Below are 16,059 nucleotides of genomic sequence, written 5' to 3'. Positions count from 1 at the left end.
ACCCCAACCCCAACCCCAACCCCTCTTTTTAATTTGAAATTTTTTTATTAATTTTGATAATTTAATTTATAATTTGCTTTAAAAGGAACGAATATTTAAAAAAATAAGATATTACTTAAGTGTTTTAGTTAATTTTACAAAATATAAAAAAAATTAAAAATAAAAATAATTCAGCATTTGGTGTTTTAAAACTTAAAAAAAACATTTGATTATGGAAATTTATATAGATTTACAAACATAAAAAAATTTTAAATCATAAACCAGCTAAAAGATCATCATTACCTTCATCTTAATTTTATCCATTATTTTCTTATTGATTGGGTTGTTGAGCAAATTGGCCAAACAAATTACCTTGATCTTATGAAAATTACTGATTTTATTACACATTTTGTTATTATGGCTTTTTTTGAGGATTTTTTAGCTTCTTTTTCTTTAATAATCTTGGAATCTAAAAGAAAATTTAAACCATTTAATATTAAGTATTTTATAAAGTAATTGTTTTACATTAGAAGGATAAAGATTAGTCACTGAGGGTTTTTGAGACAAAGCAGTGAATTCCTCTTAATCTCTGTCATTGTATGCTTTAATCATCTAATTTAAAAAACAATTAAAAATTTTATTAAATAGTAAGTTTTTTTACTGCTTCACAAATTTCATATTCTCTTGCAGAGTAAAATCCAGGGATCCTATTTTAAAATATAAAATAAATATTTCGCTACTAAGAATATAATTACTATTAGCAAAGAGTATTGAATTCAGATTCTGCTCTTAAAGCTTCATCTTCCAATAAGCATAAGCAAATGATGCATAGGGCATACTATTATTTTAATTTCCATTTTAAAATGAGCTATTTAAATTAAAATTACAGATGGAGTTTAGAATCTATTTTTAGAATCTGTAGGATTTGTGAATTGTTTTTTTATCATAGATATTGCCTAAGAATATCTTTTTAATATAAAATATTTAATATTTTTTCAAAAAGAATTAACTATAAATAAATTACTTTCCTAAATCAACTAAAACTTCTAAATAATAATCAAGTATCTCTTTTTTATTATACATCTTATCTGAAGAGTCAGCATCTTCTATTCCTGATTCTAAGAATTTAATTCCCTCATCGTGTTAAGAATTTTGAATTAAGTATCTTTTTTTTTTGATTAAAACTTAATAAGAAACGCTAAGATATTTTAATTTCATTTTTATTTACTTGGCAACCTTTTATTTCAATTTTATACATTCAGTATGAGAATCAGCTCCTTTAAATAACATACTTGCCTAATAACAGGAGACATATTTAATAAAATTTAAAAGAATATCTAATATTACTTCATTTGTATATTCAATAATAGTTTTAAATTCTTTTGATTCAAGCTTTTCAATTAAAATATTCAACATAGCTTCAATATTTCTTGCAGTTCCCCAAATTCTAATTTCATTAAAAGTTTTTCAATAAGAGTATAAATGATAATATTATCTTTATTCTAAGTAATTTAATATACTCGTGTAATTTGTCGTTACAAATTTTGCATTATTCTAAAGCCTTTAATGCCTTTTCCCAGCTACCTGCCTTGGTATATAGTCTAACTATTTATTTTATCAATTAATTTAGACCACTAAAAAACGATTAACAATTTTAATGATACCAGCATCATCAAAGTAAGTAACAGCAGAATTGTAATCTTTACTCCATTTAAAAATACCTGTTTTAATCCTGTTTCAAAAATTAAAAAACAATTTTGCTTTGTTTGGTAAATTTACTAAGATAATCCTTCTTTATAAGACTAATCTGCTTCTTTTAAAGTTTTATCCATTTTTAATAGCTACTAATTTTTAGTTTATATTAATCAAAATTAAATTATTTTTTTAATTATAATACTGATTAGCATACAATCGTGACTAACAAAAATATTTAATATAAAATTTACTAAATTTTGAATTATAGTTTATATAATCCATTCTGATGAATCATTATTTGTAATTAACTAGTAATAGAAAAATTATAGATAAAGTCAAAAGAAAAAATATATTTATCAATATTAAATTAATTATTATCTTTAAATTTTAGAACTATTTATTTTTTACAATTTTAAATATTTTAAATTACTTTTACAATAAAAATATTTATTTTATGATAAACTTTGTTTTATAATAAATGAATGATTTAAATACTTTAAAAAATCATTTATTTTAATGTTTATTTGGTCATCTACTTTCTTATAATTAATCATAATTATGAAATTCAAATTAAACTTGTTTAAATGAAATAAATTTTAATATAATTTTTTATTTTACATTTGTAACTTTAGTTTTTTTAAACATTTTTTAGCTAACATTTCATTTTTTTTCTCTTAATATTTAATAAAAAACAAAAATAACAACTTTTAAAGATAAATAACTAACTCTAAATTACAATTATGTTATTAAATATATTTAAAAGATATTTAAATTTTTTTCAATTAATAATTCAGCTAAATTATATTTTATAAAAAATTAATAAAATTGTTTACTTTAAACATTAAATATAATAATATATAACATTATATAATAAAGAAACAATATGATTTATGCCTACAAATTTATTATAAATCTAATTACTTTATTTATATAAGAAAAAAATGAGTATTCTTATTTAGATATTATTTCAAGATATCTCAATAAATCAAATAATTAATTTTATTTTTAATTTTTTAGGAAAGTTGAAGTTGAGTTTGAGATTTAAACTTATTTCTGTCAAATAAATGCAATAATTTTTTAATTTATAGTTTTTTAATTTAAACAAAAACTCAATAGGAACAAAAAAATAAATTGTATAGATAATTTACAACTTAAAACTTCAAACTATGTTATTATCTTTTAGCCAAAATAAAAAAACATATTACATAAAACATAAAATAGATTAAATATGATAAAAACATTAAAACTAATAATAAGCAAAATTCTTTATTGAAAATATTATATTTTTCTTTAATTTTGATTATTAAATATATGTAGCTATCTTAACCATAAAATATGTTGTCATTTGTTTTTTTTTTTCACATCAAAAATTAAAAAATAAATTTGAAAACGGAAAATTTTAATCAGAAAGATTTTTTAACAAATTATTAAATTAAAAATTTAATCTTTTGAAATGGAGGAATTTTAATTTATTGAATAAGTAGAAGCATCAAATGAAAGTATAAAACTAAGTTTATTTAGAGAGAATTGCACTTGGGATAGAGATAGCATTTAGAAAGAAGAAAAGGCTATTTTCTCTAATGCTTAAGGCACAGAAAATTCAGATGATCTAGTTGAAATAAATTACGTTTATATTTATGATTAAGATGAAGTAATAGTTAAAAAAGTTAAATCAATATAAAAATATGATGGAATAGAGATGAATGTGTATAAAAGAGCATTTAGAAGATGGTCAACTTAACAATAATTAAAAGATATTGATATTTTCCATCAAAATTATGACTCTGTAAACAAAAAAGTAGAAATAGTAATTTTAAACAAAAAATATATTCCTTATCCTCGTGTTGAGTAGATTGAACAAACAATTAGTATTTTATAATCCTAAAAAAATGCTATTTTATATCATAAGTAAAAGAAATAATTAAATTCTTTGTTGGCATCAGGTTGCTTTATGTATGAATTTTTAAACTCTTAAATAGATTCTCTAGTGCGTAAAAAATAAAAACTGATGAACTTAGAAGATGAAATTTAAAACACAAAAAATAAGATTAAGTAACAGCAATAAGAATAAATTAATCAAAATAATTAAAATACTGGTGAATAAAAAAATGGAAATATTAAAAGCATAGAAATATAATTATAACAGTTGTTGATAAAATAATAAAATGGAGATAATATTGAATAAATTTAACAAAAGATTTTTAACTGCAATAGACAAATAAAAATTATAGATGAGTGGGTATGGAGGATAGTAGATAAGCAATCTATGAAAATGAAATACTCTGATTTAATTAGGTACCTATTAATCAGTATTTAATATGAATTTAGCAGTTTGAGTTAATATCTTTATACTCAGCTTAGAGAGTATATTTTGAGATACTAAGATGTTATTAATTATGAAAATAAAAATAAATTTCTGCTCAATATAATTAGAAATAGCACAAGCGAGTATATTCATGCAACACCTAAAAGTGAGGTTATTACCCTGAATTGTATTTCTCCTTATGATTTGGATAAAGTTGAATAAATCTAAGTTGATACTGTTTTTTTTAAAAAAGATTTTAATTTATTTTATGCTCCTCATCAAAAGCTAACATAATAAATTTAAAAATACTAATATTTTAATGTCGAAAGAACTAGAACTGAACGAGCTTTTGACATAGATTTTTCAGAAAATGATTATCCCCATATTTATCATCTTAAATCTTTGCATAATAACGAGTAAATTCTTATTGGTATATAACAAAATGAGCACTCTTAAATTGAATTATACATTGAGCCTTTATACAGTTAATATGTTGATATTTCTAAATATTAAAAATATTAATTTAATTATGTTGGCTATATTGATAGAAATTATTGGGGTACAGAATTTGTACTATATAACTAAGGTTACTAATCAAAAAGTAGTACTTAAGAAAAAGAAATGATTTTAAATAACCAAAGAGACTTATCTTATCAACTACTAAGATATTTCTTAAAAGTTGAATACTACTAAGATAAATTCTACTCTATTAAAATCAACTATGAAACAAATATTATGGCTGAATAGCCCCGTAAGTTTACTGCTCAAGCTTTTAATTATAAAGAAAATAAATTTATTGATTTAAAGTCGCTAGAGCCTATTTATAATTAAGAAACATAAACATATTAACTAAATTTTTACGGTAGAGCCAAAAAAGCTTCTGCACGCAACTTCTAAGTGTAAGATATAAACGATGAAGATTAAATATTTTTGTTACATGGCAAGAACAGTAAAAATTCATTTTCTGTAGATTTTAGCTATCCCTTAAATATAATTTAAGCATTCACATTTTCAATAGTTAGTATATCTAAAAAGTATCTAGTCTAATGATTAAATTTTATTATTATTTTTCATTCTATTTCTTCAAATAAATAAGAAAAGCTCTGCATGATGAATAGTCAGTAAATAAATTATGCTATTAATTCTTTCTGATATTTTATCATTTTTTTTATACTCTAATTTCGTAAAATATGTTTTCATATATTTCAATGTCCAATTTATATAATTCGCATTTTCAATAGTTATTATATCTAAAAAAATCTAGCCTATGACTAATGCTAATCTTAATTTTTTAATTTTATTGTATTTCTTCAAAAATGTGAAAATAACTTTGCATTTATAACATCTTAAATATTCAGCAAATAAATGATACTTTTCTAATAAAATAAATATTTATTCAGTATTTTTCATATTATTAATATATATTTAAAAAGATATTTTATTGCTTTCTTTTACATTCTAAGAATAGTAAAAATTCGATTTCTTTTGATTATAGCAACCCTTAATATATATTTCGAATTTTCAATAGTTAGCACAACTAAAAATTATTTATCCAATGACTAAATGCTATTTTAATTTTTTTTATTTTAAATTGTATTTCTTCAAAGAAATGAAAATAGCTTTGCATTTATAATTTAATAAATATTAAGCAAAAAAAAAAATTGTAGTTTTTTAATCCAAATAAATAAATATTCAGTATCATTAATTTATATTAATTTTGATATTATATTACTTTTAATTAAAAAATAGATCTTAAACATTTAATTTTTTTTATCTTATTTACCATAGTATACTTAGGCTAAAAGTAAATTTTATTTATTTACGTAATTAAATGCACAGATAATATAGATAAAAAATATCAATCGGTAAAAAAGAAAAAAATTATCGCTAATTATGACATAATATTTAGAAGTTCAAAAACAAAAAAATAGGGATTTATAATTAATACCTTAATATATTTTTAGAAAATATCTATATACATCACTAAATAAATAAACTATTGTTTGTTTAAAATTTTGTTACATTATAACTATTAATTATCAAATATTTTATCTTCTTTTTATTATTTTATCAACATAGATAATTATTATTTTTAAGCCAAAAAACCTTTTAATAACCAGTTCATAACTCTTCACTAAGTCCTCTATTTTTCTTATCAATGTTATAAAAATATATTGAGTCTTAATTCAAACTATCATTATTATTAGCAGAACTGCTATCTGTAGTTGACCTATCTGCATTATTTGAGATATTTTATGGTTATTCAGCTTTAGCTGAGCTGGTATTTACTGGAATTTATAAATCAGATTTTTATTACTATTTTATCCTTCTTTTCACACAAAGACGCCTCAATAAACAAAAAAGAATTAAAGCAATAATGCCACCTATAACAGAGATAAAAATAATAATATAGTTTAGTGATTAATTAGAATATGAAGCACATTCATCAGAATTCCCACAGTGGTGATTAAAATCCTCCTTAATACAACAAGAATTGCATACCAGATTTTTGCAATTAGATGATAAATATGTTGCGCATTAAGTTTCTTCAAGGGCACACTACTAATGCATATCTAAGCAAGCATATTTACAGTTCTAATAAGTAGATTATACTAGTTATTACAGAATAAAAATTAGTAGAAGCCTGAAGTAGTAATTCATTTAAGAATTATAAGCAAAGTATTGGTTATGAGTTGTTTGTTTTCCTATAGTTTTTATCTTTTATAATAATTGTAATTAATTTTATTCTTTAAAGATTTTTAATTGGATACTTAGCAATATAACAAAATTAAAAATCCAATAATCGATTTTGCTTACAAAATTAATCTACAAACAAGAATAAGTAAATTTATTGATTTATTAACAATCAAAAATAAATAAATTTGTATATAAATTAATTATCAAAATATTATTTAGCTAGTTTATTAAGAAATGGATTTCAAAACAAATTTTATTTTATTTAATAAGTAATAATTGATAGAATTATAAAAGAATTAATCAAACATGAATAAAATCTAAAAAAATATTTATATATTTTAAATATTCAAATTAATAAAATTAATTTTTATTAAAATTTTAATCTATCTTCTTATTAAGTAAAAGTTTAAAGAAATTCTAAAATTTTAATTTATCTTTTGATAATAATTAATTTTTTAAACTCTTAATGAATTACTAATTAAAAGCTCATAATAAAACTAACTTTTAGACTAAAGACTTTATAGTTTACACTAAAATATTCATAGATAAATTTAAAAGATGATTAATTTTTAAATTCATAGAGAAAAAATTAGAATTGAATTATTAAAACATATAAATTTAAAAAATTTTATCTTGAAAAATAGAAATTAAAGAAGATGATAACAGCTAGGTTATTCTAATTTAAATAATCTTTTACTCAAATAATAAAAACCTGAAAATTTGATGTATATGTATGTTATCTTATTTTTAATGTCTCTATCCAACAATCTAATAAATAGATAAATCTTTGAATGAAGATGACGAGATTTAGATAAGAATGTATGAAACCTCCAAAATATTTTTTTATTTGAAGATATAAAAATAATGATACTTTAATAAAATACAGCAATTATATATTTGATAAAGGAGACAATATAATGCCTAAAGATTCATATAATATTAAATAAAATCCCTCTGAAATACTTCTAAAAAAATTTGATTCCATAACTTTGAATGTGATAATAATATGTATTAAAATTTCTTATTTTCACCTAAATAGTAAATTCAAACAAAAAAAGCTACAGATTTTTTAATGTATAAAAAAAATCTTTGAATAATGTGAAAACATTTTTTTATGAGATTATGCTGTGCAATTGTTTTGAAGAATTTAAACACTTAAAAATATAATAAAGAAAAACTCGTTTTGATTTATTTTATTTGAAATTTTAAAATATTTTAAAAAAATTTCAATCAAATCCTTCTAAATACTTTTAAAAAATAGTATGTCCTTCTTAAAATCTTATAAGGAGTGTCTTCACTGAGATTATGCTATTTTTTATAAGCATTTATTTTTTCTAATATTTAGTTTTAAGCTTTGATTGTTGGATCTTCAAATGATGGATTGTTAGAATTTTTTTCTACTAAAGTATTATAAGCACTACTAGTTTTCATATATCTAACTAAATCATCTAATTAAAAAATATCTTTTTCAACGAAACTATCTTCAGATATCTATTCAAAGTATTTGTTAAATGGGTAGTACTTATAATTAGTGTATAAATTGTCTCTATCGAAATCGTAATAATCATTAATTTAGTTATAGTATGACTCATGAATTTATTTTCCACTCAGCAACTCATCATTAATATCTATATCGAATCCATCCCAGTAATATGCAGCTGTTGCAAATCTACTATTCTAATTCTATTTTAAAATTTTACTTTGTGTTAGATGTAAAAATTTTTCAACTTCAAACCAATGAAGAGCTTATCCTACAGTAACTAAATCATAGCTTAGAGGTAAAGAATTTTTTTCAAGACTAGATATTATATTATTTGCATCACATTATATTACCTTAACATTACTGTATTCTTAATTATTTGCAATTTTTTCATTAGCTACAGATACTTATTTTTCTGATATATCAGTCCCTACAGCAAATTTAAAATGAGAATTCAGCTTAAAAAGCATTTATCCGGTACCACATCCTACATCCAAGTAATTTTCTTTACTATTTAGATTTTGGAGTATTAACTCAAAAAATTTACTAGGGTATTTTGGGCGGTATTTATCATAGTTCTACCCTTAATTTTCTCTACCAAATAAATCAGTTTTTTACATATTCTGAATAATAGTAGTTTTTTTAATTTAAATAAAACTAAATTATAAGTAAGTTATTGAGTATTTAAATAGCAGACAAATATTTTATAGAAAGTTCATCCAAATCATTATCTATTTTAAAATGAGGTAACATCTTTTAATATATTAATTGACAAGAAATACTTTATAGAATGTTCTTCCAATTTATTTATCTATTTTAAAATGAGGTTACATCTTTTAATGCTATAATAGACCAGAAATACCAAAAATTAAGTATATTTATGTGTAATTCCTTTTTATTATTTAATTAATAAATTGGAAACCCTACAATCAAATAGACCATAAAAATACATATATGTTTAAGATTGATTTTATTTTTTACATTATTTTAAAAATTAAAACATATTTTATTGGATAAAAGTGAGTTGCTTTATAAAATACGAGTTATATATGCCTTAGTTAAATTATTTTTGTGTGTTTTAAGAAATGATATATTATTTAATTCAGATTTTTTTATAATAACTTAGATAGAAAATAAATCGATCATAATTTTTATTAAATACAAGAATTCTTCAACAAAATAAAAATAATAAAACTGATTTTTTAAAAAATAGTTTTTTTTGAACTATTTTTTCTTCAACCAAGAAATTAAAATAGTTATAAGTATAAAGTCTAATATCTATTTAAAAAAATTTTATATTCTCTATATAATACAAGTGCAACCATTTCAAAGTGCTTAGGATATTTTTATAAGCAAATTGATTATTATTTTAGATATTAATTTCAACTTAAATATTTTTTTAAATATAAGAATTTAAAAAATTGTTTTTATATTTCAAATTCAAAGAAATCTATTGAGAAAATAGATAAATAATTTAAGGGATAGATTGTTTCTTTAGATTGTTTTAAAATTGATTACAATTTACATTAAAAAACATATAATTGAAGATCTAATTTCTTAAACCTTTTTCACTTTAAATTTGAATATATTTAGTTGATTACACATAATAAACAAAACTGAATTTAATAAGAATAGCAAGGCAGCAGATTGCAGAAAAAAATATTTGGATAAATTATGCTACTTGTTTTACTTATTAATTAAATCAATCAGTTTTGATATGATGGTTATGTTGAGCTTCCATACGTCTCTTAAGATCAGCTTGAGTTCTTAATCTTGCAATGAACTTAAGAATTTCGTCAAGTATTACGACAGGGAATGCGCATGCAAGAACCAATAACCAGTCGTTAGTTGTAAGTGGAACAGTGTTGAAAATATTTTCGAAGAAATCAACATAGAGAATCATGCAGTGGAGTAACATTGAACCAATAATGGCAAGAACTAAGTAAGGGTTACAGAAGATACCAATAGAGAGCAAAGAACCTTCATCAGAAAGAGCATTAAGAGCATTAAACATTTCAATAACTACCAATGTAGTGAGAGAAAGGGTGCTGGGTTTTTATTTACCCCATGTGAAGAAATTGCAAGGGTGCTTTGAGAAGTCGTACTTTCCGAAGCTGGCAACTGAGAAATCTTTCCATTAGGCACATTCACCCCAGTTTCTTAAATGCTTGAAGTCAATAAGAGGATGACCATCATCAGCCCACTAATTTATTAAAATAAAAAGTTATTTTTCATTCATACATTTGAAATTTCTATTGTATTCTTTTCTTTTCTTGGACATTAAAAATTTTGCAACACAAAAAGAAATAATTGAAAATATTATTAATATGTTAATTACATTGTATCCAGTGTAGTAATAGACGAAGATGAAGACAGTAGAAACACCAACATAGGTACCAATGATAAGATATCTGAAGAAAACGAAACCAGAAATGAGAGGTTCATCGTGTCTTCTGGGAGGCTTTAACATACAGTCAGGATCAGCAGGATTAAAGCTATAATTTAAAAAAGTATTATTAAATAAAATGTTTGTAAATTTTAAGTAGTTACGAAAGAGCAGTAGCAGGAAGACCATCAGTGACAAGATTAACCCAAAGTAATTAAACAGAGTTGAAACCATCGGGAATACCAAGAAGAGAAGAAAGGAAAATTGAAACAACTTCACCAATATTAGAGGAAATCATGTAACGGATGAAAGCTTTCATGTTAGCATAAATGGCTCTACCTTCTTCGACAGCAGCAACGATTGTAGAGAAGTTATCATCAGATAAAATCATATCGGATGATTCCTTAGCAACTTCAGTACCAGAAATACCCATAGCAATACCAATATTAGCTTACTTGATAGCGGGAGCATCATTAACACCATCACCAGTCATAGCAACAATTTGGTTTTATCCACTGAGAATCTTAACGAGAGCTCTCTTGTGTCTGGGATCAGTTCTGGAGAAAACGAAACCAGAAGGAGCGTCAATAACTTATTAGAGGTATTCAAGTTACTTTTCTTCACTGAGATTTTCGAAAGTGTGACCAGTAAGAGATCTAAATTCTTCATCACCAGCTTAGATGATACCAATATCACGGGCAATTGATTCAGCAGTTTCTTTGATATCACCAGTAATCATGATAACAGAGATACCAGCTTGTTTACACTTTTAAATAGAGGCAGCAACTTCAGGTCTAGGGGGATCTCTGACAGCAACAACACCAATGATAATAGGATCTTCTTCGATTTTAGCATAGTTATTAGAATCTTCTAATTGCTTGTGAGCAGGGTGAGAAGGACCAGTGTAGTCAACCAAAGCACCAGTGTCATACTTAACGCAAATGGCAAGAGTTCTTAAGCCAGCCTTAGCATATTCCTTAATTTAATTTTCAAAGGCAGTCTTAGTAGCAGCAGTGAAATCAACGACTTCTCCATCCTTGTTCATAATCTTTTTAGAGGCCTTAAGGAGATAATCGGGGGCACCCTTAATGAAAAGAACGTTTTTGTTTGATGACTTGCATTTGAGGAGAACTGACATAGATTTTCTGTCACGAGAGAATTCAAGAGTAGCTCTCTTTTCATAGTCTTAAGCAAGATATGAACCGTATTGTTCAACGTGACCGGTGCTAATGGGAACATACTTATTTTTGAAATCAGGATCGTACTTACCAATCTTTTCAGAAAGAACTTTAATAGCAGCTTCAGTTGGGAGACCAGATCTGTTAACTCTATTCTTGTCAAAGATAAGCTTAGATTCATTATTTAAGACCATAGATGTGGCAAAGGTCTTGATATTTTTAGCGAGTTGAGAACCGTTGAAGTTTTAGAAGTTAACAATTTCACCTTCAGGACTGTAAGAGTGACCCTTAACTTCGAAGGCAGCTAATTAAGAACCATCCTTGTTACCAGCAACAAAGAACTTTTCAACACTCATTTCATTGGTGGTTAAAGTGCCAGTCTTATCTGAGCAAATGATAGTGGTGCAACCTAAAGTTTCGACAGAGGGAAGCTTTCTGATGATAGCCTTCTTCTTAGCCATTCTTCTAGTACCTAAAGCCAAACATGTAGTAATAACAGCAGGTAAACCTTCAGGAATGGCAGCAACAGCCAAAGCAACAGCAACCTTGAAGTAGTACATAGCACCCTTAATCCAGTGGCCGAATACTTCATCTCCGAAGTTAGGGATGTTCATAGCCCAGCAAATGACACAGCTATTTAATTAATTTAAAAATCATGTTTAGATAAAGCGATTAAAAAACAATATTCTATTTATGTTTATATTTAAATATATCTTGGATTAATTATTTAGGTTCTTATTATTCAGTATTTATTAGGTTTTCTTTTGATATTGCTTAAAAATTTTAATATCTTCTTTGATAGAGGATGATGTAAAGAAAGATAGATAAATTATATATTATTAAATTGCAATGATTGGAAATTAATCATTTATTATTATTGATTGATTGATTAAATAATTAAATAAATAAATAATTGGGGAAATTAAATTATTTATTTAATTAATTATTTGATTAATCAATCAATTTCCTTTGCTATCACCACACTTGTTAAATTTTGCTATGCTTAATTTTTAACTCTAGGTAAATTTTGATAAGAAACCTTATATTTGTAATATATTTAAATCTCTTAATGTAATTTTCATTCTTTAATTAAATTATCCTTTTTTATAGTCATAAAATTCATATTTAAAGTAAAGCTAATTTACATGTAAGAGATGTATTTGGCAAGTTAGTCACCGAATTCGTTGATTTTCTTCTTAAGGGGAGAGTCATCATCTTTAGTTTCCTTGTCAGCATCTTAAACTTCCTTTTAGATTTTACCGATTTCAGTGTTCATACCAGTTTAAACAACAACTGCAATAGCAGTACCATTGTTGATTAAAGTACCAGAAAAGAGGTAATTGATTTTGTCCAAGACACCAGCTTCAGTCTTAGAGATAGGAGAAATAGCTAGAATTAAATAAGATAAAGTTAAACATCATAAAAACAAAAGAAAGAGTCTTAATAAATGATAAAAAGTAAAGTCTTTTTAAATAAAAAATGTTTATTTGTTTAATATTTAAAAATCAATTTGCTTGACTTTTATTTTTTTGAAATAAATTTTCTTTCTGTTTTTAAAAGCAATTAATTAAATAATTGGCAATTTTTTAAATCACTTTAAAGAGAATAAATAGAGGAAATGAGTGTAAATTATAATCTTTAATTACTTTTGTTAACTGGATCGGATTCACCTGTCAAAATAGATTAATCAGCCTTCAAGGTAATAGTCTTTAATTCGACCATTCTTAAATCTGCAGGGACTTTATCTCCTTGAGTAACCTTTTGAAATAAAATTAAGTTTTTTAAAATATTATAAATTAATATTTCTATTGAGCTATCAATCAATATCAGTTTTTTTAATTGATACATTATAATTTAAATTAAATCCTCCTCTACTTTAAATTTTTTGCTTATCTATCAACCAACAAAACTCAATACTCAAACAAAAGATTTTAGAATGAATAGCTCAATTAAAATAACTATTAAAATAAGTAATTCTTACTTCGACAATATCACCAGGGACAAGGTTTCTAGCTTCGATCTAGACCCACTTTCCGTCTCTCAAGACTAAGGCATGAGGTGATTATAACTCCTTTAAAGCAGAAATAGCTTTTTCAGCATCAAGATCTTACCAAATACCAACAAAGGCATTGCAGATAAGAATAGTGAAAATGACTGCAGGTTCAACCCAAGCAGGAACAGCATGATCTTCATGACTATCCTCTATTATATTAAATGAATTTAGATTAGTATAATGAGTTTAAATTCACTAAATTCAAAATGTATTTCAATGAGGCAAACTATTTTCTTTTAAAAATAGTTTGGAGATGATGTATAGGTTTGGCCTTAAAGAGCCATCCATGAGATCTTCTTTCGAGAAGAACTCATCCTTAAAGAGAAGAAATGTCATAAGAAAAAATTAATACCGAATTATGAAATGACGAAGGAAATCAAGGCAGCAAGCAATAATATTCTGACGAGGATGTCTTCGAATTATTCCTTGATCTTTTCCCAGATTGACTCACCTTCTTCCTTTTCAAGTTCATTATGACCATACTTGGAAAGAAGAGCAGCTGCTTTGGTTGAATTGAGACCTTACTCACTGTTTGTCTCTAAAGCCTCCAAAGTATCTTTAACAGTTTTGTTATAGAATGGAATACTTTAAGCCATTTTTTGTAAATCGCTTTTTTTACTTATTATTACTAAATAAAGATTTATTATTTATTTTATTTATTATAAATTTTTAATTAATTTTTTCTTTTTGAATCCCAAAATTTTCTTTATTTTTCAATCTAAATTTCTATCGAACAAACCAAAGGCGCATGTATATTTTTTTAATCATTTATGCTACAAATCACAAGATATATGGTTTCAGTTAATCCTATTAGCTTTTATCTCAATTTTTTAGATACTAACTATATACAATGTAAATTTCTGTGAAGGAAACTCATCATTAAATATACTTTTTTATCATTTGTTTGTTGTAAAAAAATTTTTTCTTTTGATATATAGAGTCTCACTCTTTCAAAACAAGTTCGATTTAGTAAATATTAGAACACCTTAAGCAGTACGCTTTTAAGCTTTAATTTTCCAAAACAAATAAATCTAATTGAATTCTTTTTTTATATAAAGAGTTAACTCTTTATGTGCTTGCCTTAAAGCTTAGGATAATAGATTTAAGAATGCTTTATACTAAACTTAGCATATTATCTAATAAAAATATCCTTGAAGATATTTATCTATATTTTTACCTTGAGATTAAAATAATGCTTTCATAAAATAGTCTAAACCACTACTGAAACAAATTACTCAATTTAAGGCAAAATAAAAATATATTTAAATAAAAGATATTCATATTTATCTGAAAACTGAATTACTCGTAACTATAGAAAAAATATATTAATTAATTATTCAGTATAAGTAGGTTTATAAAAAGAGTTATTTGAAGCTACTTTGTCTAAAAATTTGTTGTCTCATCAATTTTTACTTATTTTATTTAACTTCGTAGTGATTTTGCTTGTAAAAATTATATTATCTAGCTGATTAATTCTGATACTATCTTGCAACTAAATTTTACATATATTATTTGCTTCAATAACAGGATCGCTGTACTATTTTTAAATTTTTTTATTTAATGAAATCCAATGAAAGATAGAAGGAATAATTAAAAAAAAACAAAAAAACTCCTTATATAATTTTGCTGTTTTAAAAGAAAGTTCGATTTAAAATTTTTATCTCCCTTCCATTAGCTTATAAATAAAAATATAACTCAGAATAATTATAATCTTTCTATTGATAATTAAAAAGTAATCAATTTTTTTAAGTTCTTTTTGAGATCTGTGATGATTTTTACATTTAATTAATTTTTTATGCACAATGTAAAGAGAAAAATCATCTATTACTGCCAAATTAATTCTAAGCTAATTTTCCAATATATAATCTTCTATTTTTTTAGGCGCAAAAATTATTGAGAGTTAATTTCCTCGATTTATTCTTATTTGAAATGGTTATTTCAATCAAAGAAAATGTGTAAAAAAGTAAAATATTGTACAAAATATAACTTTGTTTGTGCTCTTGTTAGCTTATTTTTATTTAGGATAATGTAAAAATAGAAGTAAAATAAAAGTTAATTAGAGATGGATAGATCAGCGCATTTAAATTAAATATTGTTTTTAATTGAAAGAATTCCACTTTTATCACTCACCTTTGATATTAAATGATATCGCGCTAAATTATTACAAAAGCGAAAAAAAAATCAATTGCAGAATTTTAATTAAGTTGACATTCTTCTTCTAAATAAAATACAAACATTTTGTTACGATTGATTGAATAATAATAAAAGGCATTTTTAGGATTTTAA

At 23.7% G+C, this 16,059-nt stretch overlaps 5 protein-coding genes across 5 annotated transcripts; 1 reads left to right on the top strand and 4 right to left on the bottom strand. All coding sequences in view use genetic code 6, as the record gives it.

The window, feature by feature from the left end:
* Positions 1 to 253: 253 nt before the first annotated feature.
* On the bottom strand, positions 254 to 1,811 carry TTHERM_01084410 (hypothetical protein; the record flags this gene model as incomplete). Its single annotated transcript, XM_001030436.3, has 11 exons — positions 254 to 448; positions 505 to 591; positions 641 to 686; positions 735 to 817; positions 867 to 945; positions 1,004 to 1,144; positions 1,208 to 1,275; positions 1,327 to 1,426; positions 1,500 to 1,584; positions 1,644 to 1,711; positions 1,759 to 1,811. The coding sequence occupies 11 exons, from the start codon at positions 1,809 to 1,811 to the stop codon at positions 254 to 256; spliced, it is 1,005 nt and encodes a 334-aa protein (XP_001030436.2).
* Positions 1,812 to 3,127: 1,316 nt separating this feature from the next.
* Positions 3,128 to 5,029, top strand: TTHERM_01084400 (tubby-like protein; the record flags this gene model as incomplete). Its single annotated transcript, XM_001030435.1, has 1 exon — positions 3,128 to 5,029. The coding sequence occupies one exon, from the start codon at positions 3,128 to 3,130 to the stop codon at positions 5,027 to 5,029; it is 1,902 nt and encodes a 633-aa protein (XP_001030435.1).
* A 1,071-nt stretch (positions 5,030 to 6,100) lies between these two features.
* TTHERM_01084390 (transmembrane protein, putative) lies at positions 6,101 to 6,709 on the bottom strand (the record flags this gene model as incomplete). The annotated part of the gene is made up of 1 exon (XM_001030434.2): positions 6,101 to 6,709. Exon 1 carries the CDS (start codon positions 6,638 to 6,640, stop codon positions 6,101 to 6,103), a length of 540 nt encoding a protein of 179 aa, XP_001030434.2. The 5' UTR covers positions 6,641 to 6,709.
* A 1,197-nt stretch (positions 6,710 to 7,906) lies between these two features.
* TTHERM_01084380 (RNA cap guanine-N2 methyltransferase) lies at positions 7,907 to 8,776 on the bottom strand (the record flags this gene model as incomplete). The annotated part of the gene is made up of 1 exon (XM_001030433.1): positions 7,907 to 8,776. One exon carries the CDS (start codon positions 8,774 to 8,776, stop codon positions 7,907 to 7,909), a length of 870 nt encoding a protein of 289 aa, XP_001030433.1.
* Positions 8,777 to 9,858: 1,082 nt separating this feature from the next.
* TTHERM_01084370 (sarco/endoplasmic reticulum calcium-translocating P-type ATPase) lies at positions 9,859 to 14,369 on the bottom strand (the record flags this gene model as incomplete). Its single annotated transcript, XM_001030432.3, has 7 exons — positions 9,859 to 10,359; positions 10,495 to 10,651; positions 10,707 to 12,353; positions 12,866 to 13,109; positions 13,367 to 13,478; positions 13,702 to 13,922; positions 14,126 to 14,369. The coding sequence occupies 7 exons, from the start codon at positions 14,367 to 14,369 to the stop codon at positions 9,859 to 9,861; spliced, it is 3,126 nt and encodes a 1,041-aa protein (XP_001030432.2).
* Between the last annotated feature and the right edge of the window lie 1,690 nt (positions 14,370 to 16,059).

This window comes from Tetrahymena thermophila, assembly GCF_000189635.1.
Source record: "Tetrahymena thermophila SB210 genomic scaffold scf_8254469, whole genome shotgun sequence".
Lineage (NCBI taxonomy): Eukaryota > Ciliophora > Oligohymenophorea > Hymenostomatida > Tetrahymenidae > Tetrahymena > Tetrahymena thermophila.
This window is presented reverse-complemented; position numbering and strand designations above follow the sequence as displayed.